Source organism: Chelmon rostratus, chromosome 14 (genome assembly GCF_017976325.1).
Source record: "Chelmon rostratus isolate fCheRos1 chromosome 14, fCheRos1.pri, whole genome shotgun sequence".
NCBI classification, from domain to species: domain Eukaryota; kingdom Metazoa; phylum Chordata; class Actinopteri; order Chaetodontiformes; family Chaetodontidae; genus Chelmon; species Chelmon rostratus.
Genome location: NC_055671.1, coordinates 9,112,955 through 9,137,411, shown reverse-complemented (window position 1 = coordinate 9,137,411; position 24,457 = coordinate 9,112,955). Strand labels below are relative to the sequence as shown.

Below are 24,457 nucleotides of genomic sequence, written 5' to 3'. Positions count from 1 at the left end.
GATAATATGAGCATCTGTCTTCTGTGTGTTATCTTTGGCCATAGGGAGAAAGTGCTCTATTAACAGCAGGTGTTAAACCTGATTGTGCCATTTTTACTATAAATCGCAACCTCAAGAGATGGGTTACGAGATGAATGCAGACACCTCCTCTGCTCAGGTAGAGGAGCTTGAGTCTATACAGAGTGGGTAGGAAGTACAGTACCGTAATGATATAATGAGACCAAGGTGGGATCACTTACAAGCATTACTTCCAGAGCTGTTAAACTGTCTGTATCTACCAACTAAAAGGATGTTAGCGCTCTAGTAAAATTAGATTCACAAACCCTGTTTGCATTACAGCAGTTTGACAGAAGAATTCACAGCCGTGCAGGAATGGGAAAACAAAATCAGCATCAAATGAGCCACGACTTCTCACATCATCAACCCTTTGAAAGCACCAGGCAAGTAATGAAGTAGTGTCATGTGATGTCAGGATTGATGGTACACAAACAGAGACTGTGGTGCGTCTGTGATTGGTGCGCGGCTACTTTGGGCTTCCAGTGGATGACTAGGTGTTCTTAAGCGGGATCTTTAAAGATATGTGGGATACGGTTGTTTCCACCTCTCATGAAACTAACTTGGCCTCGGTTGAATTATGAGAATAAAAGTATTAGAGGCAGATTTGAGCAGCTGAGTTTGTTGCAGTGTTGGCTGTTGGTGGGGGTATTTTTGAGACATGTACACCCCAAATCTGTCTGGTACACAGCAAGTTTCCAAAGATGAATTAATCCAGTAAAATGGCACAATAGTCATGAGTGGATCTAAGAGTGGACACTAAAGAAGTCCCAGCTTTAAACGCTAATATCAGCAGACAAAACTCGCACATTGTCTGCTCCATATATATCATATTTCCAGGATTATCAGCCGGGGAGAGTGAGCTGTCAAGGCAGCATCAGCGGAGCTATAGAAGGAGATAATAAAAAGCTGGTGAGCTGTTGACAGAAGATGTCAGGTTTCTGTCAGCACTCTCTTTGAAAAAGGCAACAAAATCCTTTGTGGTGAGAGAAAAGGGAGGAATTGGGGTCAAAGTCAGTTTAGGAGAGAGAAGAGGGTGGAGAAGGGCTTTGAGCTTCTGGATTTTAACTTCAGCTGCTTTGGCAGATATAAACAAGGAGGAAAGGCAGCACTGAAAACAAAAAGGATCAGTGTGAAATTCAAGCGAGATCCAGGTGGAAAAGCCAGTGCAGGTCCTACATGAGTGCGGACAGAGAAGGTCAGAGGAAGGCAGGAGGGCAGAATGAAATGTGGAGGTGGAGGAAGCAGTGGAAAGAGAGAGGAGTGAGTCAGGTGGAGAGGGCCAGATGGAGACTGAGAGAGAGTAAGGGCAGAGAGACTGTGCCAAACAGGGCTATCACATCAGGAGACCAAGTTACTTGCGGAGAGCAGAATGGAGACTGACACAGATTGATGGCCCGAGACATTAAGAGGCTAGAAGTGGAGCAGGCTTCAGAGAGGAATAAGCCACCTCCAATTTCAGCTTTGTGAATGAGTGAAGAGGCAGAGAGCGAAATATCCGAGGAGCACGGGAGAGGAATAATGAAATGATTCTTCTCCTATTGTGCTGTCTTATTACTGGGATGGTAGTGAATCAGCTCTGGAGAGTAGGTCACAGAGCAGATGAAAATTTGATGAGGAGGCAAGGGTGAATGCCTGTGAATAGCCAGTCAATGCCAATCAATCTGGAGACACTGATTCACCCTTACAGAGGTAAAGTAGTGTGCATATTCTTTTCTAGATTAGATCTATTTACAGGAGGGTGAAGGTCAGACAAAGATGGAGCGTTACAGAAAGACTCTCACAATGATGATATTACAGAAACAGAGTACAAATCTGCTGCACATGTTGCTGTTGTACAGTAAAAGCTGCACTGGAGTCAGTTTAATAGAGATGCTTGATTGTGCTGCTGGCTTAGGGACAATAAACCAAAACAAAAGTCACATCTGGTTGGTCAGAATGACAAAACAATCTCTTAAACCAAACTGTGATGGAAAAAGACACTGATGGTGCAGAGAGTGTCTCGGCTAAAAGGAATCCACATGTAAGGGGGTCTGACATCACCCGCCTCTATTGATAATGAAAACATTTTCTAAAAATATGTCAGTCAATTTGATTTTTATGTTGGAAGCAAGCATCAGCGGCAGATGACAAAATGATGCAGACACTGATATGCAGTCGTCAGGATAGCGGGGTGTCTGCTGAGCAGCACAGCGCTCTGTTTGTGGAGAGCATGAGGAAGGGATCTACTGACTGTGAGTCATAATACTGCAGGGCCAGCAGTTTGGATACTGACTGACTGGAGCAAAGGAGCTCAGCTAAACACAGGTACAGCAAAGGAAGAAAGTGTAGAGGGGATGGTTAAAAACTGCTTATTTTACGGCTCATAAACAGCTTAAATATTTATATTTTCTCCTCCACTCCAGTGGAAATTATTTGAGTGGAAGCCAGCATATGGCTCATCTGTTGGGTTGCACCAGCTTGTCCATCCATATTCCAGTGGACAGCGTGTGCTCACCTGCTTTAAAATACTTTGCACGGCAGGGCGCTACATGTCTGTGTTCCCTCTTCGGGAGGGGGGCATCTCGTTAATGTTGTTCATTTGTTGTTGTAGTCTGTCAGCCCCATACTAATGTACAATTTTTTTGTCTTTAATTCAAAATTCATAAATCTGCAGTTCCCCTAACCATCCCTGTGATTACACAGTGCGGTTAACCATCTAATCTGCAATGCTTTTATGCACGAGTGAGCCAGTGAGTGAGTGGCTGGAGTTATGCATTTGTCCAAAACTTAATGGACTGTACTGAGTGCACAAATGTGGAGGTATGAGAGTGTTGAGTGAAAGCTCGGTTTATAACTTTGACCTGAGCTCTATGACCTGAGCATGTAGAAACACCTTGATATCTCCTCTTGTAGGTGGTGCAGTCAGGGTATCAGTGCACAACCCCGACAGATCAGATAGAAGAGCATGAAGTCCATAAACTGAATGTGAGTGCTGTAAAAAACAAGCCCCTCGTACTGTGTGTGACGGGAACATTTTCCACTGCACTAAATGAACTCTGACTTGATCGAGATGATTTTCACTTCATAATGTTCGTTAAAAATATTCGGGTTTGTACTTTCGATAAAGTAATCTGAGCGTGGAAAGTACAGTGCTAACAGTGATTTCAACTTATGTTTTTTATTGAATGGCATGTATTCATTGGAAATAAATAGTATAATTTATCAAATACAAATGCTAAAACTTCATACTAGACCAATAGTTCCTGCTGTATTATTTATTCTTTACATCTAATTATTGTGAGTCGTCGCTATAGCTCAAGATATCTCTTTAATTATACTTAACCTGTCATTTAGCTCGGCGTTGCGTTGTAGCTGCAGCGCTGCAGCGTAAAGCGCAGCACAGCATGTTTCTAACTTTCTCTAACCGAGTGTGTTCTGCAGGCTGACGTGCTGCTGTGGAGCGACAGCGGGAGAGATGGTGCAGTGCTGTTTCTGCCCTTCACTACTGTAGCCTCTGTGGTGCTTAACATCATTAATGCCCTCCTGTCACCACAGCAACCGGCCTGGCTGCATCCTCAGAAATGCTTTTGTTTAGACATTTATTGACTCTGTGTGTAAGTGAGTGTGTGTGCATGTGCGGTTGTTGGAAGCTGGTTGATGTGAATGTGCAGAGAGTCAATCATGGCTACCCACATGTCAATAAGAACATAGTGTGGCCTTTAAGTGAATGAATAACCACAAAATTCATTACTCTACATCCTATCACACAATCAACTTTATGAACACACCTCTCCATCATCCCTGTCCCTCTTCCTCTGGTCCCACTCTGCTTTCAGTGTTCCCCAGGACACGGCCGCATGACGCCTGCACCGACTGAAGGTTTAATAACACTAAAAGGTTCACCGCCCCCACACATCTCCGTCAGTAACCTCGCTCATTACTGGAATTATCAGGTCCGCTCTAATAACTTACCTGCCTGTGAGTCACGTTGAGCCTGATAAACAGAGTGTGAGTGTCAGAAGTATTTTGCTGTAAACACTCTGTAGAAACAGAGTTTTCAGTTTTCAGCATCAATGAGCAAATATTCTTGCATAGTTTTCATGATAACTTTACGTTGGTCGGTAGTTTTATGACATGGAAGTGAACAGGTTAGATATCTATAATTCATCAACAGAAAGTCAGAGAGCGCATTAATGTATCTCTCAGAGATGTATCATTTCTCACTGTTGAATAATACATATAAAAGCCAGCTTTGAATCTGTGCAGCTGACACCACTGCATTGTACTCTGCAGACTGTGTTGTGTATACTGATGTATTCTATACTGCACATAAAAGCTACTGTGTGCTTTCTGCTGCAGTAATACCACACTGCCATCTACACCGTGAGCTGCGGAAAGTAAAGAAATACATTTACTCAAGTTCTGCACTTCAAGGTCCAGCGTGTAGGATTCAAAGGGGTCTAGCAGTGAGGTTGCAGATTTCAACCAACTGCTCACCTCACTTTTCCTTTCTCTGGCTGCTAAAACATGCAAAATTTCCTCTCTCGAGCCAGTGTATGGTTTGTCTGTTCTGGGCTACTGTAGAACCATGGCAGACTCGATGGAAGTATATTTAAAGGGCTCATTCCAAAGTAACAAAAACACAAGGATCCTTATTTTCAGATCTAATGAAGACATAATTGTAAATATTATATTCAATTTCTGCCAATAGATCCCTCTAAATCCTGCACACTGGACCTTTAAGTACATTTTTGAAGTACTTGTACTTTACTTGAGTATTTCCATTCCCTGCTACTTCATACCTTCACTCCATTTTGGTGTGAAGTATTTGCTACCCAACTGTATGTAAAGTAGATCAAAGTAGTTCCACATTTGAACAGCTAAAACTGTAAAATGCTACCTACACGTGCATTACTATTAACAATCCAGCTATAAATAATATACCATAATGCAACACTCACAGGGGAAATTTTTCTGAATAACAAGCACTTTTACTTTTGATACTTTCAGTGCATTTTACTGATGGTATTTCAGTACTCTTCTCTCTGCATTTTGAATGCAGGACCTTCACTTGTATTTTCACATTGTGATGTTGTGCATAGAGTGCAGTGGCAGGGGTGGGAGGCTTGCTTTAGTTTGTGTAACTGTGATACAGCTATTTAACACTTGCCTCACGGCATCCTGATGAAAGTCAAGTGGCAGCAGTACGTAGTAATTATCACTTGTTTGTTAAACACAGCACAGGCAAAATCTGTTTGCATAATAATTTATTCACATATATTTTTCACATACTATATATTATTATTGCTTCAGTTCTGGAGCCTTTCGGGTATTCACTTTCAATATTCCCACAGTGGGATTCTATCTTCTTATCTCTTTATATTTTTCATCTTCATGCATGCTAAGGATTACATTTCACAGGAGCAGGATGCAAATAAATAAAACAGTCTCTTTTTAAGTTACATGTCATAATCTATCCATTCTATTAATGCTTCAGTAACATGCCTTTTTCAAAGTCCATAGGGGGGGAAACACTTTTCGGAACATATAGTCTCCATTAGAGGGTGAAGGCTTAACAAAGAGCACATTAATAATACATATTGTTAAAGCTGGCAATCTATGATTAATCTTCATTACCACCCAAACCCATGTTCCCCCATCCATGTGAAGCCCATCTATACAGTACAACATAGGGAAAAGGCTTAGTGTAATTATTACATCTCATCTATGTACAGTAACTTTGAAATATGGCACCAAATCTGCTTGTGAAAAAAGGCTTGAGGTTACACGTTAAAATATTTGTGACTACAATACAGTTTCCTGTTTATCTGAAAAACATCTTGATACAAGTCCATTCAGCCCCTTAAACAGCGATCACACTTAACAAAGTGGAAACAGTGGCACAGTTTTCTTGACTGTTTTCAGCGGCTTATGAGAGTAAACAGCATGCCCTGCAGGCATCGGGAGCATTGCGGTGCGTAACACAGTGTTGGAAAGTAAATCTAGCTCATCCTCAATGCACCATGTATCGCGCTTTGAACAAAAGCTCCCTGGCAATGTCAGTCTGAGTGGCACCTAATGCAACGTAGAATATAAAGAAGAGTGACAATTTTTAAGAAAAAGCTTGGTACGCTGACACTGTGTTCCAGTTTATGCTAATAGTTTTAGTGCTGTTGGTTTTTGGGTTTGACTCGATGTAAGTTTCTTAGAACATGTTTAAAAAGGTGCTTGTTTGTCCGCCGAGTGACTTTACTCGAAGATTATGGACAAGGAGTAATAACATTATCTCTCTTTCTCAGTAGCTCAGATTAGCTTAGCATTCAATTTTTTGACTCAAGTCAGAGATTGGCTTTTTTTTCCCACACACATGCGTATGCATGCACACGCTTAAGCTCTTGCATATGCACACATAATTGGAAAATAAGGGGATTATTTCTGACCTACAGCAAAGGCAAATAATGAAGAACTTCAGATAATTCAACCTCAGACTATCTTTACAGTATTTTAATATTATTAGTAATTGCTCAGTATTATCTGTTGGGTTCTTTGAAGGCAGCTAGTGTCACCTAGGCAGAGCAGAACTCTCCATCATGTAAGCTTTAGGTGTAAGCTTTGTTGCAGCAACACAGTTGCCTTTTTACGAAGGTGATTCTTGTCTCTTGAAGTGTCAAAGACTCTACTTTGTGACTTGATGCTTCATCATGACTACACAGAGTCTGTCTGTGCTCCTGAATAATAATGCAGTGGTGAGTTTTGTGCCCTAATGATTGGGGGTCCTGGGCCAGGGAAAAGCTCTTCTCCAAAATGTAAGAGGTCCTCGAGCCCCCAGGCAGAGAAGCCTCTGTCAGACGTAGGCTGACTCACTGGACTGGGTCCTGCCCAGGTTTGGGGCCTGGGACAGGTGTGAAACATCCTTCTTGCGCACTTCGCAGATGGACTTCCTTCGGGCCTGCACCCCTCGGATGGCCGTCTTTATCTTCCTCCAGCCAAGGTGGTTGAGCTCAGCCAGGTTGAGCAGCACACATATGCCACTCACTGCAAACATAAAGACCAGAAACACGGTCTTTTCTGTGGGACGAGACACATAACACTCCACTTCCTTCACACATGGGTAGCGGTCACACTCAAACATCCCTGGCACGTTGAAGCCGTACAGGAAGTACTGCCCGGCCAGGAAGCCGATCTCCAGCGCGTTGCGGAACACCACCTGGATGACGTAGAAGCGGGATATGCCTTCCTGCCGTCGCACTTTTGCGCTCTTGTGTGTTTGAGGGAGTCCCCGGGGTCCGTTGGGGATCTCCTTTACCTCCAGGCAGTCGTGATCCTCCTTACTGCTGTCAGGGTGCACCAGGATGCCGTTGATGTTGCGAGAGTGGAGCTTGCGAGCGTGATGGTCATGATGGCGACCGTGGTGACCGTGACCATGGTGATCCATGTAAGGATGCAGGAGAGAGTAGCTTCGGTCACGTGCTTTGGCAGACTGGTGAACAGAATATGTGATAAAGCACAGGCTCGGCGTGCACACCAAGATGATCTGAAAGACCCAGTAGCGGATGTGCGAGATGGGAAAGGCCTTGTCATAACAGGCCTGGTTGCAGCCGGGCTGCATGGTGTTACAGATGAACATGATTTGCTCATCCTCGTACACCTTCTCGCCCACTATGCCTACTATTAGAATACGGAAAATCACCACCACCGTCAGCAGGATCCTGCAGAGAGACAGAAGGAGAAGGAAAGGGCAGGAAGGGGAGGGGGTGAAAAGGAGACAGAGAGCATCAGTTAATGAGGAGCGCATGTACAGAGATTCAGGAGATATTTGGTATGATTTATTGTAAATTGATTGTAAGTCTTGGTTCAACATAATCTAACTGGTGACTAACTGGTGAAGGCGTTAGCCCCTTCCCTTCCTAAGTGCCTAAGTATGCATTTTGTGTGTATGGACATGTTCATGCATGAATGTAAGTGTCTGCACATGTTATCACTCAGCTGCTGTGACAAACAACACCGTAGGATGGTGGTATTGCGCTCTAGATGGCATGCACACATGAGCTCAGCGATCATAAGAGACTGAAACAGGTGATTTCACACTCATCTTCACTGCAGAGCTGAAATGGAACAAGGATGTACATGGACAGTGTGTGTGTGACTGCACGTACATGCTTAAACAGTGATTGCTATGCATTGAGTTAAGGAACAGTGTTGTAAAATTCACTGTTTCCGATAACATTAATTCTTGCCTTTCATCGTCTTCTGTCATAAATCTTTTTATTGTTGCCTGATTAAACTACTGTGCATATGACCTCAGCATTAGGCACCATATTATGGGTCAGACAGTGCTGCAGTTGAAGAGCTTTAAGGAATGTGTCTGTTTAAAGAGCAAGGGTCATATAATGAGTGCTGATCATTAGAAATTGGGTGCTGGACCATATATGCTGAACTATACAGGTGGAGTCCTCTACAAACTGTGGGAGCTCCCACTGAGCATCATTAGCACATTACTGCAGTTAGAGAGAGTGGTGTCCAGGGGCTGGAGGATCTAGAGAGTAGTGCTGCTGCTTTTCAAGGCCTCTGAGAGTCTGGTGTGCTGTACTGTCATCTTCTGGTGTCGATCCAGCATGGGCACTGCAGAGGAGGACTGGGGCTTTAGGGCTGCACTGTCAGCTCTTTTTAATGAGCAAGGAAAGCCTGCACATCATGGGGCTCCCTGGTATTTATGCCACAGTGCAAAAGATGTGCATGCTCCCTGCATGGAGGAGCCAATTACTTAAAAATAAAACTTTTTTTCCAAGCAAGCAAGAGGGCCACCCAAGGCAACTAAAGGGACAGAGATAGATGGGAGCTGGCCCCAAGTGGGTTAGGACAATTGGGATGGATTGCAGTATGACAGCAGCCTTTAGTTCAGGTGATGTAAGGTAATATAATTCCTGTGGATTTAAAAGTTGCTTTTTGTTCTGCTGTTTTTATCCTCATATGAAATGAGACTCCACGGTGCATCTTTTAATGAGGACTCCACACCCGCCTTACATGGCGAGTAACCACAGCAACCAGCAAAAGGTGAGGATCTAGAAATGAGTGCAGGGTGAGAAGAGGGGTGTGGACACTGAGGTACAGCGGAAAACACAGCCTAACATAATGAGAGACATCTGAAAAGTTACATTTGTGTTTCCTTGGGGACAGGAAAAATAAATGTCTTTGAATGAGGCGATGAAGGTGACAGCTCATGAAAGCAGAGGTGAAGGTAAGAGGCCTACATGTGTTCACGTGCAACAGACTCAAAATAGAGCAGCGCGCCGCTGCAGGACTGTTCCTGCTCCACCTGCGAGTGCATGCCTGTGTGTGATTTTGTGTGAGAAAGACAGACATGAGGACACAGAGACAAAGAGGGAGAGTCATCCATGTGTATGACTTGTGCAAAATGGCAAACATGTCCGGCCGTCAGTGCTCGGAGCAGCTGCGAACACATACGCTACACTGACTTTCAGTATGTTCGGAAATACAACGGAATAAAGCTTCTCTGCACCTTTCGGTCTTCCAGAAGTTCAATGCAGGTTGTGTTTGTAAATTATGTTAAGACGTTCAGTCACTTTCTGATCCTTTGCTGTGAGCTGGATGTATCTGTCTTCACGGACAGCAGTGGATTTGACTGAAGGGCTGATATTGATGGCTCTTTGCACCGCAAGGAGTCATTTGACGCATGCTGCTCACTGGGATAGAAATCTGTGGTGGACGCGGCTCATTTATATGCAAATATTTGTTTAAATAACATAAATATCAAACTAGCTCACGTTGAGTGTCAGTGTGAGAATCTGGATGCTGATTTAAAGCGACGGAAACAGCACATCTGCATTCACTCTCTGTTTCTATTCAAGGTCTCCTTCTTCTCATGCCAGTGATAATTACTCCATCGTAACAGCATTTACTAAATGTCACTAAGTCTGCATTGTATCCACATTTCTCCATAGTGACGCAAGCTCACCTCTGTATAAATGGTTTGTGATCGACAGGAAACAGGCTCTTCATTGGCAGCATGCACTTTCAGGAGTCCAGGTGCATTTTGCTTTATTTCTGCAGACTTTCTATGCATTCATTCATGCTCTCTATTTACATGTAACCTCTTTCACTGAAAATATTATAATTTACAGTTTCTTTTAAAAATGTTTTTTGGTCGACGGACCTGAAAGAGACAGTGTGTGATGTGAAAGCCCCACATCAGCACTTTCAATTGGTTTGCTCAGCTTGTCTCTACATGACGTATAAAGAAAGTAAAGTTGCTATAAATAAACTCGCTTGGACACAACGGAGGGTAAGGGGACTGAACCTGAATCTCCTCCCAACATGAGCCCACTGGATTCACTGTGGAATCACCCTGCGTGATGCATCGCTTCACACAGACCAAATCTATCCGGACGCTCATCATCAACTCAAGTCCAAAATGTGACGTTCTACTTCAACATATGAGATACATAAATCCAATTTCTCTAATCTAATTTGTGTAAATGATTGTGACAGAGGGGATTAACAACAAATCCAGACTGCTAATGAGAATGAGCAAGCAGCTTGTTGCTTGTACAGGTTCGTTTCATGCCATGTATTTACATCCACCTGAATGCAAAGGTCTGTTATGTAGACCTGGCTTTGTGCTAATATTCTTAACGTCATGTTGTTGATATGGACTCAAAGGATCAACCTTTGATGTCGTTCTGAAATGGGACACATCTTGCAGTTTTCTCAGTGCAGCTTTGTTCACCTCAGTAAGACATTTCAGAGTCAGTACTTAAGGGAAATTACTGGAAAGTACTGTACTGCAGGTATTCGGTATGACTTGTTTGTTGGGCATTTTTGTGTTGTTAAGAAAATTCCAAGACATTGCAAGTATTGAGTGTTGTGCTGTGTGTGTTTGCAGGTCTGCATGTGTGTGTGTGTGTGTGTGTACTCCACTGCTGGATAACAGGATAATCAGCACGGGGCAGATTGCTGCATTAGCAGAATGCGGTGGACGAGGGTTATCTGCAAACATCAGTGTTTTAAGTCCTGCAGAGTAACGAGCCAATACTGTACGTTAGAGCAGATTGGGCAGGACAGCTCAGATGCCTGAACCTGCAGAATATTCAATATCCACCATAAATGATGAAAAAGGTTTTACATTTTTTCAGTGACTCTAACCTGAGGACAGAATAAAAATGAGGCCACTTGCTGAGTTGCTTCCAAATGAAATACATGAAAAAAGATGTAGGCACTACATTGCATTTTCAGTCAATGGTGTCTTCAACCCAAAGTTCCTCACCAGTCATCCTTCATCACCTGATTTAGCTGCTCCCATCCCAGAGGACCTTCCCTCAGCTAAAACTACTCATTACATGTGTGGAGACTTTCTAAATCCGAAACCCTGTGCCGGAGATGTAATAAAGACTTAATAAGACTGAATCTGTCTGTATCCCTGGATCAGGCTCACGTGTGGAAGTTCTCTCATTTTCATTTTTTTTTTTTATCACTGACAGCTGGTTTTCTCATGAAGTGCACAGACCAGCTAATATGAAGGACATTAAGGACTTGATACTTCACTGCAGGCGAACTATACAAACTGATCTGCAGGCAGCTGATCGACCTGTAAGACTGTGTGTATAGTATAGCCGCTCGTCAGCTGGTTTGTCTGGGGTCTGTCTTTCCCAGAGGCTTTCACACACACACACACACACACACACACACACAGACACACACACAAACACATACATACGTTCATTCATACAGCAGCTGCTGCCGCCAGCCCCCAGGGACAACAATTGCCTTGAGCGCAACAGCAGATGGATTGGTAAACACACACACACTTAACTCTCACACACACACATTGCGAATATAAATGACCCTTTACTGTATATGAGTCAAGAGCACCAAAATGTACAAATGTGTATATGTGCACGAATACTGTCGGTACACAGACAGTCCTGGGTAAGTGCAGTGTTATCTGCAAAGGGGCCCTGAGTAAAAATATTCTTCCTGCCCATACGCCCTCAATAATAAGCTCCACTGATTCCTGATGGCAGCACATAATGAATAAAGACCTTACCAGGCATAGAAATTAGGCAGCTTAATTATCAGAGTGCAGACATTTCTCTCCTCCCGCCCGTCATCCACTGTTCCCCTCTCAAGCTGTTTTAATAGTTTTAGGTCTTGCCCACATATCAGGCAGACGTGCCTGAGGTACCACTAAGAGTCGGTGTGACGAACACGTTAATATAAGCTAAACTCTTATACATATCGGAAATATTTTACTGAGAGTATAACGCATAAATGCCTTGTGATTTCAGCCCAAAATCATAAAGGCCTTTTCCTTTGTTTCCTTTGCGCCACAGCACAGAGTCGACATGCAGACGCATCATTATCTCACTCGCAACTTCCAGCCTCCAGCTGCTTTTCATGAATTGAGGAGGAAACAGAGAAAGGTAATTGGGGGAGACTCTACAGGTAACTGCTTCAATTATACCTCGGCTGAGAGAGACTTTAACTGGATTTGAATCAAGATAATACCTTCAGATTAAAATGGCAGAAATTGGCTGTGCTAAAATCTTCATCTGCAAAAGGTTCCTCTAGTGTCTTTTTTTACTGAAGCAGAACTCCTTTGCTGAAACAAATGGGAAACACAACAACGGCCCAAAGCTGGAGGATATTGTGTTTGAAGACACTCCACACACAACTTTTCCATTAAGTCACTGCACAGCCTAACCATGCGTGGTGATGATGCAGCGTACACCAGATGCAGCCTTCCTCCATCCCGTTTGTCTTTAATAAGCCATCCAGAATTACCCTTTCATCTAAAAAAGATCTTTTCATCTCAAGTTAAGCTAAGGGAGGTGAACATTATGCAAAATTATCTCTCTCAGATAATTTGAAAGTTGAAACCCTTCAGATGAACGGTATCAGCATTTCCCTTTGGTTCCAGCAGATTTTGCTGAATGCATCGATATGTGATGTAAGAATATTTCATATATCACACTGCGGCTGTTTGGAGCAACGACAGGTTCTGCATAATCAAAACAAATATAAAAATAAAACCAGGGGATGAGTTTAAATTCAAAGTCTAATACAAAGTATGATACAAACCGTGTTTGCAGGCAGCCTTGTGTTAGGTGGAGCTGCAGGAAATACATTTTTAAGTGAATCACCTCTTTTGGCTGCACTGCATTCTGGTCTTTTGAGGACAAGTGTCAGCCGCATCTCTGCCAGCCCCGTTATGAGGACAGTTAATGCTGAGACTAGAGAAAACCCTTTCTCTTTGATTCTAATGGACTGAGCTGACATTTTTCTAAGATTAACTGGAGCTGTGTTCTACTGTACCTTTACAGCATATTTGCTAATTATCTGTTAGAAAACAAAAGACCAACACCAAAGGACCCAAAATTCAAGGTGCACCATTTTTGCAGGGGTTTTAGGGTACATTTTCCGTAATGCCTTTTATATTTTTCCTTCTAAACAATTTCTGTCATAGTGGCAGCTCAGCAAACTGAGCACAGATTTGTCTGAATGTTTATTGTCAGTGGAAGCCTCCTGAATTTGGGAGAATACACATTCATGTTGTTTCATGTTGCTCAGCTCTCTGGCAGATGTGCTACAAACCTTATAGAAAGCATCTGCATCTTCCAGTTGTGGTTAGCTGGAATCACATGGCTAACCTCACATTGTTATGTCTGCTAGAGTTGTTGTGGATTTATTAAGATGTGAACAAATCACATAATGTGGGCTTTTAAGAGCTGTTGTTAACATTGTGTGGAGTGGATGTGATGCAAAGCTGTGCTCATAAATCTAATTTGATTACAAAAGAAACAAGTGTCTCAGCGTTCTTGTGCAGTTTTCACGTTTCTTAGTGTATTCATATAGCTAACAGTTAACCAGAAGCACGTGGGGCTGACACGGCTTCACCTCCTCAGTCATAATGGTCACTGACTCGGCTGACTAGGCATTGCCCCACTTGGCCAGCTTGTGTAAAACACAGAGTGAAAGACGGAGGGTTCAAGGATGTAGAAAGAAATCTGATGTGACGCGAACATGAAATGTTTAAAGTTGTTTTTGTTCTGAATGAAGCTTCTGTCAGTAAAATTAAAATTACACTATTGAGAATAAGTGTAATTAATCTAAGTAATAAGTCTTTAATGTGAGCAGTAAATAAAGTATGTCTTTACTAAGGAATTAACCACGGCAGCTACAATTTCACATATTGGTGTTTTCATTTCACAGTTGAAAAGTTTATCCGCAGGTCAGTTCCCTAATTTTTCAGTCAATATCAATGTTCTGCGCTAAATACAACATGTTTACCTTCAGTTGTACATACTGACGTTATAACCGAATGCATCATTGTGGAAGACACATGGAATTTAACTTATAACTACTTATACCTAAGGCAAGTGGCCAATGAGTGATGGTGCAACAGGCTGCAGGAGCTTGTGTGCATACAAAAGCTGATTAGACTGTGATTGGTTTGTGAGGGAGTGCAGTTTTCAATAAAACTGTGCAGCAGTACATTTATTTGTGTAGCTTTGAAGCAGTATGAATTGTTTTTTGCAGGCGGGCTACTAGGGGGCAGGCTGTAAACATAAAACTGACATATAATCACCCTATAAAGATGATATGTCCTTTACACATTCAGCAAACACAGAGCAGCGTTAGCATTAACTGGGCTTCTGTTTCATGACACACAACAAATGTAGCTCCGACATTCACTTTCCTTTTAGCTCAGTTTTTGGACTCGACCGATTGAGTTAAACTGTGTTCACCAGCTAACCGTTAACTTTGTCTTTCTGTCGCTTGGGTCTGGACGTCAAGTGTACAGAACAGCTTCAAAGCAGAAAAGCCGCTGTGGGTTCATTGCTACATGTGACCCCTTTCACGTTACACTTCGTTTGTTGATCCATTTTTAAGAGAAAAACGCTGATTTGTGCAGTTTTAGAAATGATTATTTTTACAACATGACCCACTGTAGACGAAAGGTAAGCTGTGTTGCTGCTGCTGTCATAACATGCAGGGATTCATGCAAGAACATCCAGATCTGACTGACGCTTGTCTTAATCCAAGAGTGAAGAGCTCTTAAGACCACCAGCTCTATTTAACACCTGCTTGTCCTCGTGGTTTTTGCATTCCTGCAGATTATTCGTATTTCTGCCAACGTGACGCAGCCTGGCTGTCACTGATAATTGTTCCTAAAACTTCCTTCCTGGCTGTGAGTTGCTGTGTTGCACCATAAACTGAGTTTGACAGGTTTAATTCCATTTGATTTGCCATCCATCCTGCTTTTTTCTCTTCATCTGGAGTGACACAATGTAAATTTTAATCAGGGATATTTTAAAAGTACACTATAAACCGCACTAGAAAGAAAACATGTCAACAACTATACTGCACTTTCCTAATGCATGAGCTTACTGTAGTCATGTACTAACATTATGAGCATAACTCATTGCAATTAAAAACGCCCTCTGAACATTAACAAACCACTAAGGCAATTTAAAATAGATTTTTTTTTATTTGAATAAAAAATTAAGGAAAATGTAATGCAAAGAAGGTGACATGCATAGCTGGACATTCTCTTTATTTTTTAAATCAATTTTTATTTAATCTGAATCAAATAAATGTTTACATGAATTAGTGCATTTGATTCTCTGATACATGGATCTATTTGTCCATTACAACAAACCCACAGATGATCAAAAAGTTTGACTATACTATATCTGAACCACTCCATAACTCAATATGCAGACAGGATTATAATAGATTTCTAAGACTGACATATTCATATTTGTTGGATACATCTTTACTGCAAAATACACCAATCACCAGTTTACAATCAAATCCCTGTGTAGTCTACTTGTAGCTGCCTTTATGATCTAAAAAAAACCTGCCAAAATTGATACCCCTTCATATAAATACTGAGGAACATAACAATGGTCACACTTCTGGGTTTAGTAGAGTTTTGGTACTAACAATCGGCTCACAGGCCATAACAAGTACTGAAATCCTGCCTCAGCCCAATTAAGGGATTCTAACTCGTTTGGGAAAATCACTGAAATAAAGAACATTTAGGCTATGTATAGGGAGACATTACACGCCCGGTAAAGCTCATACACACACCATCGATGTGTTGCTGAAATGAATAATAGCCTGCGCTGAATGGAAGCTGAGCTCAGCTTTACTGGCAAAATCCCCCTGTCGAACAGTGTAATCGATTGCATTCAACATCGGGGATTGCTGCACAAATAAACTAATGACAACTCTAGATGTGCAGAAAAATGGTTTAATTTGAAAGACATTCCCGCTCCTCGCCACAGGATGATGGATTACTAATCCTGTCCAACGCTGAAATATTGCTTCCACTGTTTTTCTTTGCAGCACAATCTTCCCAGACGGTATGGATTTTATCCCGGGCCCCTATTATCAATGATACATGAAATATATCCTGGTTAGCTGTTAGACAGGACGATGCCCTCAATTAGCTTTCCTACATCTCAAATTATTTTGGGAGAAGTAGGGTGCCCTTCTCAAAGTAGGGTACCTCCTTCCTGTGGATATCCTGACCTATTTAGACAAAGAGAACAAAAATAAGTGCACCAAAACTACAGGAGTGCAGAATTTAGGGGTAAAGAGGCAGACCCTATTTTGCTTTTAGAGACGACGAAGGATGAAGATATATTTGGTTTCATCAAACCTTTCAAGACCATCCACTGAAGTGCTGCTTTTTTTTACCATATAAACAGAGTTACAGAGCAACAAGGTATTTTATACACCACTTTGTCCATTACATTAAAAGGCTGGTAAAATCTGCATCAATTTTTAATGAATGACTTGACATCCGGTGCAACTTGCAACAAAGGCCACATAACAAGTATTTATAGTGGGGAGTGATGATGTTAAATAATAGCTAAAAAAGCAAATAAAAGGTAAATGGATATAGATGTTTTCTATAGAGTATATATGAACAAAATTCTCTTCTTAAAATAACTTTTATTCAGATTCAAATGCAATGTATGAAATGTAATGCAAAATACAGAGTGGTTCCACTTGCTTCAAAAACAAGAGATCTTCTGCCTCTTATTAACGGTGCTGTTTATTCAACCAAACTTGCATCGCTGTGTTTGCATAGATGGTGAAAATTGCATGTAATTTCCCTCTGGATTGCAGAGAGAAATTACTTGTTACGAGTGCTACAGTGAGAATGTTACGTTCAGACAAATGTGAAATTAAGAAACACAAAGGTTTGAGTGTTTTTACAAATCCTCATCAATGCAAAGGACACATACTGAGTTTGTGTGTGCAGACTGTTTCCTCAGCAGCACGGTCAGTCAGCAGCTCTGACACAGATTCTCAACACTGAACCTCTGCAGAGGGAAAACTTCTCTTCCTTCCTCTGTCCCCCCACCCCACCCTGCTGGCACCCTTTTTGTTCTGCCTCTGCAGCTCACATCCTCTCCTCCATCCGGCAACCTTTATTATTTTATCTTCCTTAGATCACTCTAGCCGCTTCATTATCTCTGCCTGTTTTTCCCTCCGCCTGTCTTTGGCACTGACCTCACTACAGCATTGCAGTGCAGGGGAAGATTCATCAACACATTTCCTCTCTCTCTTCCTTCCTACCTGCAAGGTGTATAACTCAAACCCAAAAGCTTCATCCTTTCACGGTAGAACACATCTTTTTACAAGACACACATAGAGTACACGTACACCTGAGGTGAGGTTTTATTGTCCTTAACTAGAAGCATGCATCATAGACTTATGTTTAAATGTCACATAAAGTGTAGATAGCAGAATATTTGGGGTTTTATATATTGAGAAGTTCAATGGAAATGTATGTAACTTTATCTAGGGAAAAGAAAAGTGACATCTCACATGGAACAACCTGGTCTAGACCAGCAAATAAACACAATGGAATGGCCATGTTAGACAAATACCGCCCCCCAACATTCAACTGTTTGCAGTGTTGTGTGGACAAATCTTTGTTTTTGTCAGATCGGCAAAGTCTACACGCTGCTGTTTGTCCCACTGGATTAAACATGTCCTATTTGCATGAGAATGTACATATTGTGAAGCTGTTTAAATGTCAGTCTGATAAGCAAGAATAATAAAAAGAGTGAAAGGAAAAATAAATTAATAACTGATATGACATTTTAAATTGCAGAAACTTGGCTATTTGTACATGATCCTGTTGTGCAGTGCTACACCAGACCTGCCAGCAGATCTCTGTCTGTCAGTTGAACATCAGTCGACATTTTATGATCTACAAAAATGTGTAAATGCATGTCTGTGTAAATTAATCATTGTGTGTACAACATTTTGAGAGATACATAAACAACTGCAAACATTATCAAGGCTGCTGCTGTTATATTTTACACAAACACACCAGTGTATCGTCAGCATATCAACACAGAAACATCTTATTAATTTTTAGAAGTCTATAGTTAGCATGATCATCTGTCGTTGCTGTGTACCAATACGCTGCTTTGAAAGTCAGTCAACAAAGTCTCTGCAAAGACATATTTGTAGAAGTGTTGTCTTCAAGTACACAAGTGCAGGTAATTGCACAACAAAATGTAATCGAATTAGCCCAAAACCCTTTGCAAGGATATTATATCTATCAAGTATACCTATAGCCCTGGTTGTGTCTTCACTGTTTGCAGGCTATATCTGCCCATCAAGAACAGAAATGTAATTAATTTCCTTAATTAACACACTGAGTGAGATACACTGAGACACTTAACGGCTATACACAAAATGTCAGTTATCTAATGCTGAAAGCCCCAGGGTCATTATAACTGTGAATATACAGTAAATTTGGTTTGGGCGAGAGAATGAGGTCAATGCAGCCTTGACAATGATTTCTTTCACTGTGTAATCATGATAACAGTCATTGGTTATCCATGCACACACTGTACATTGCCCAGTTAGAAGTCAGGCATATGGAAATCACAATACACAACATTAATCTTTGAATGAGTCATATTATGCAAGCCACCTGTGGTTAGTCAGAGGCACAGAAGCAACTCTCAATTGTCTGTCTCTTTCAAAGACCATAATTAAGCTAACCTATGCCACTGCGTAGAGTTGGTCCTTTACTATTTTTAACACTGTTACGTATGCCTAGGCTAATTATCTATCCTATGCCAGGGCATAGGTTAGCTTAAAACCTACAATTAAGAAACAGCTTAATTGTAGCTGGATTAGACAGTCTAGACATCCGACAATGCTATCTGACAGTGTCTCATGGTGGAACTACATCCTCACTTTGCAAGAGAGAGGGCTGGCACTCAAACAGATGACTGACATGCAACCATGTTCCAAAGTTTTGATGCAGGGGAGACTTTTCAGCCTTGGGGAGACATCACTGTTCTGTTCTTTGGAACCGCATCCTAGGAACTGCAAGCGCACACATGCAAACTCTGTCAAATAAAAACTACACACAGGCTGAACATCCTAAATGTGATGCCATCTAGCAGTTGCTGCATGCTCCGGGCCACACCCTGTGAAGTGCAGGACTTCACAATGCACAACAGTGCAACGCTATATCACAGTTGGTTGTGTTCACAAGTGCAACAGACCACACCGGACCACACCCAACTGTGCTGTTGGGTGTGGTCAGTGGTGCAACAGACTTGAACCTTTCAACCCATAGAGGTCAGTGCAACAATTTTGACTCCAGACATGATTTAGTGTGGAGTTGCTCATTAACAATCTAGGAGGCATCTTTACTGCACAAAATTGTGCCAGTGGTGAACAATTCTCCAACTTGCTGGTACATCCAAAAACATCATTCTGATCATTTAAATGTTAAGTGTCATTAATTTCCTGACCATGCAGACACATGCTTAGGATTACGAATCAAGACTTTATCTTTAATAGTTTTTGTGTTATTGCTAACGTTACCTAGGAATTTCTAATATCTAAAAATGCCTGTGAGTCTGTAAAAAGCCAAGATCCAGACCAAAAAGTTGCTACACCCTAACCCAGGGTCCCTCTGTCCACCAAACTGTATACGCATTCTTCAATAAATTTTATCCTGCAAACAAGCTACGTAACAGGGACAACACTAAACTCGACTTGGCATGGATAAAAAGAAATTCAGGGACCTACAGCCTAAAAACTCACAAAATACTGCACAACGTGATTCCAAGGACAATGTCTCCTGACTCGCATAGTATAGACAAGCAGAGTAGAAGGAGGGAACCTCATTGGAAAGCAGCTAATGTTACAGCTAATGCCCTGGGGTCAACTAGAGAGCCTTGTAGGACAAACACAGTCTGAGGGAAGCCATAACACATATAGGGATCATTTACAGAGCATTTCACTGTATTCAGCACAGTAGCACATGGCTGATGGGTATCACACAAACTACTCAGGGCCTACTGTACAAGGGATTTTTGTTTTTACTTACTCATATTATTTAACTCTCAAATTTTATGTCATTTTGGGTGTTTTAACACAACGGGTAATTCTATCTAAGAGATTCTACCACATGAAGAGCAAAAACTGGTGCATATAGGACTATTCTAAATTGAGAAAGCGCTGCTCATTTTACTTAACGTATTTTAAGTATTCAGGGAACCCTTATTAATGTTCAACCAGTGAAGTGCATGATCAACAAATAGCTCAAATTAAGCAAAGGAAGCCATTACATCATCAGTGTTCGCTATAACTTTTGAAAGAGGTAGCAGACAAATTGAGAGTTGCTTCTGTGCCTCTGAAAAACTGTAGGTGGCTTACAGTCAATGAATCATCCAAAGATTAATTTCCAGCATTCTTTGTCCCCTGTGCTCACAGGGCATCGCTGATTCAGCTGCCAGGACTGGATTTTAAAGCTGCATTAAGTGATTTTTTGACCACTAGGGGGCGGAAAGACTCCAGAACAAGTTCACAACAGTTAGCAATTAGCTTATGAAGTTGTTATGGCTAACATGTTAGCAAACAGTTGCCTACTTACAAATCCAGCAGAAACAGAGCAACACGGACATCCCTTTGGTCTCCTTTGTCTGGCCACCTGTTGAATGTAATCCCAGTATTCACTGGCGTTTAGCCCTTGTTTGATCTTCCAGCTCACGAAAAAAATGCTTGTCTCTTTCTGGCTCGCTAAACGTTCAAGTTTCTTCAAGAGTTACTTCGGCTCTTTGCCATTTAACGCTGGACAGCTAGCATACAGTTAGCTTGTTTTAGCTTCTGCGCTGGGAGCGGCTGCCCGCGGTCATACGTGAGCCGACATTGTTTTGGTGTTGCTGCTCCCGAAGCCAAAACAATGAGCTGAAAATGGCTGAAAGCTGTATAGAGCTTCAAAGTGAGATTCTCAGTGATACCAGCAATACTACCAATCCCATAAGCAGGAGGGAGTCGTAATTAAATGGCACAAATTATTGCTTAATGCATCTTTAAATCAAGTCAACATGCTCGACTGTGCAGGTTTTCATTCCATCTGAGGACTAGACCAGGTGATTTCACTGATGAAGGCAGAGGAAGAGCTCACTGAAATGACTTGGTGTAGTGTTTGGTTGGAAGGAAAATCTCCATCGCACATGGTTTCAGATCCCTGATCAATAGAAATTGTGGTACAATGCGGCTCACATCATCTCTGTCGTTCTGATGCGGTTGGTGTCGCTGATTTTGAAGGATAATGGCTCTGTGCATGGTGCACTAAAGGCACGAGCCAATTTTCACTCCTTTTACTTGCACCCAGAGCAAGACACAAACATCCACACACACTTGGAAAAAGCCACTGGAGCAGAGAGAAGGTGAGGCCATGCCCTTGATGCGGACTGCCTGAGGTCCGGGTTAATGAGCACAGCAGTGCAAGTCAAATTCATAGTCTTTGTGGCTTTGCTTTTTTTTTTTCTTGAAAGTTAATTTTCAAATCACAAATCCAGGTTTCCAGGCTAAACCACTTTGACTCGTCACTTCTCCAAATGAGAATCCCAGCGTGACATTTGGATTGTGTTTAATGGGTGGAAAACTCCACTTTTGCATTTAATTAATCCCACACAGAGATGATGTGGAGCACATTTTTCACACGGATTTTACAGCATGTCTCCATGGCATGTCTCCACTGCTAATCAAACTAAAAGCTCATCTGTTCAACCCTCCACCACGAACCATTCTCACACAAAGCATGAGAAGTGGTCCGATCAGACTCTCACTACGGTGTGTCTGCCGAAAAGAACAAACTGCATGAACTTGCTTTATTTTTTCATTTTCTGTCTCAAGTTCACACAGAGTTCAGAGCCATTTGCTCCCCCTTTGATTCTACCTTCCACACCTGCTTGCTCACCATCCTTTCATCTTCCGCACCTCTGCTCTCCTCTCACTCCCACTCCCCTCTCCTCCTTCTGTCCTATTGGTCTGTGGCCAACAGCATCAAGCGTTATCTATCAATAACTGAGCTATTAGGTAGTATCAACACAGGAACCTCTCTGAATTAACCATAATGCCCAGTAAAGCCTGCTATTGATTATGTGCAATTAGTTTATCCCTTAACTCATGGTGAGTGTGGAGGATAAGGGTGAGGAGAGCAGGGAGGAGGAACGGACGGGGGAGGCAGTGATGACTGTGGGGGACTGTAGAACAGAGGAGAGCACTGGGACAAGCCTGAGGAGGGGGGTGTCTATAGGGATGCCATCAACGGATATAAACAGAATAACATGTACTGTACGTAAAATCACGCAGCTCAACAGTCTAAACAAAACCACAGACACAGAGCAAAGCTCACTAAATCAGTCAGTGTCTTACCTTCCGATCATGGTAGAGTGCTGCTGGACAGCCGCCTCCAGCAGCCTCTCCAAAATGGTCCATTCCCCCATGGTGATGGAAAAGTGGCAGCGCTGTCAGAAGGAACAGGACTAGAGGGACCGACCCCTCTTTCTCCGGCGGACTCCTTCTTCTTCTTCTCCTTCTTCTCAGGACCGGCCTGCGCTCTTGTGGACCTGCCGGCCAGCGAGGGTTCACCCCGGCCCCCGTCCCGCACCGGCTCCCTCTTTGACCTCTACTCGCTGACCTGGCCTCTCGTCAGTGCGTCTTTGACTGTGTGTGTGAGTGTCCTCTCCTGGGCCTGTCCCGCTGTGCCTCTCTTCCTGGTGGAGGAGAGGTGCTGAGCTGACTGCCTCCCCCTCCCCTTTCCCTCAGTCTCTTCCCTTCTCCCCCTCCCCTGTGCGCTGATGCTTGTCCTCCCCCTGCCGCACCACTCTGTTCTGCGCTACAGCATATGCTATAGCTCACTGCATGACAGCCATGATCACCCTCTCTTTTCCACTTGCCTCTCTCCGTCCCCTTGCTGTTTCCTCCTCTTCCCCTTCCTCCTCTGTCCCTGCCTTCGTCCTCCACCCTACCCCCAGGGCACTCCTTGTACTTTACCTGCACTGCCTGCCATCGGTGCTGCTCTGCGCTCGTCCTTGCATTGTGTAGGATCTTTGCCTTTGCTGCACCCTTGCTACTCTAACCCAAACACACGGACACACACACTACATAAAGCTGGTCCTCCTTGGCTCACCTCAGCGAACAGCACTGGAAACACACACACTCTTGCACTCGAGGACAGCTCTGAATTCCACTCTCCCACTTCCTACTGAGGACTGCAGATGCACACCAGCACACAAAGCTCCTGCCTGCTGAATGTCATTTTATGACTGGAGGAATGGTCGCTCCCACAGCTCCGAGCGCTACAAGGACCCATAAAAACCTGCATGCACACACACACATACACACACACTCAGCGCTGCACACGCAAACACGCTGCCACCCAGCCCCTCAGTAATAAATCAGCTGCCTTGCTGCATCCAGTGAGGCTGAACCAAGGCAGTGCGCTGCAGACCTGCTGTCCTGTGTCGTCCCCCTGGCTAATTTCAGCACAGTCCAGTGCCCAGAGTCATGTCTGCCGCAGAGAGCAGGGATGAAAAGCTGTCCTGTGAAGCCTATTTCTGGGCTCCATCATCTTGCATCCCTCTCTGTCCCTCCTCCTGCTCTCCTTCAACCTCCACGCTCTTCCTCCTTCCCCTCCTTTGCTCACGCTTGTGTGCAGATCTCAGTCTTGCCAACTACCTCTGTTTCAGTGTTCAGTCCCCATCTCTGCTCTGTGCTCTCCCTCTCTGTCTCTGTGTCTCTTTCTCGCTCACGGAACCGCTCTGTCTCTGTCACACTCTGTGAGCATGCAATACCACCCCCCCTCCTCCTCCTCTTCCTCTCATAGATCTGCTCTCTCTCCTCCCTCTCGCTCCTTCCCTCCCTCCCTCCGTCCTCTGGTAAATGTGCTTGGATTGCTACCCTGATCGCTGCTTCACTTATGCTTGCAAGAATGCCTCCCACCGTACTGCTGTGTCTGTTCCTGCCTGATGTTGCACAGAAAAGGAGGGATCTAGCCGTGCCTTCTGCCCTTCTTCACCGCAATCCTTTGTTCCAATCTGGAAGCTCGGCAGTG

General features: G+C 43.0%; 1 protein-coding gene across 1 annotated transcript; it reads right to left on the bottom strand.

The window, feature by feature from the left end:
• Positions 1–6,880: 6,880 nt before the first annotated feature.
• On the bottom strand, positions 6,881–22,847 carry LOC121617261 (gap junction delta-2 protein-like). Its single transcript, XM_041952378.1, has 2 exons — positions 22,777–22,847; positions 6,881–7,745 (listed from the first exon to the last, which is right to left on the bottom strand). The coding sequence occupies exons 1-2, from the start codon at positions 22,845–22,847 to the stop codon at positions 6,881–6,883; spliced, it is 936 nt and encodes a 311-aa protein (XP_041808312.1).
• Positions 22,848–24,457: the final 1,610 nt, after the last annotated feature.

What these genes read in the sequence shown, in the direction of transcription:
- LOC121617261 (XM_041952378.1), bottom strand. Translation starts at nt 22,847, where the DNA reads ATGGGGGAATGGACCATTTTGGAGAGGCTGCTGGAGGCGGCTGTCCAG. An exon ending in CACTCTACCATGATCGGAAG is followed by an intron (nt 7,746 to 22,776) that starts GTAAGACACTGA and finishes GTCTCTCTGCAG; the next exon opens with GATCCTGCTGACGGTGGTGG.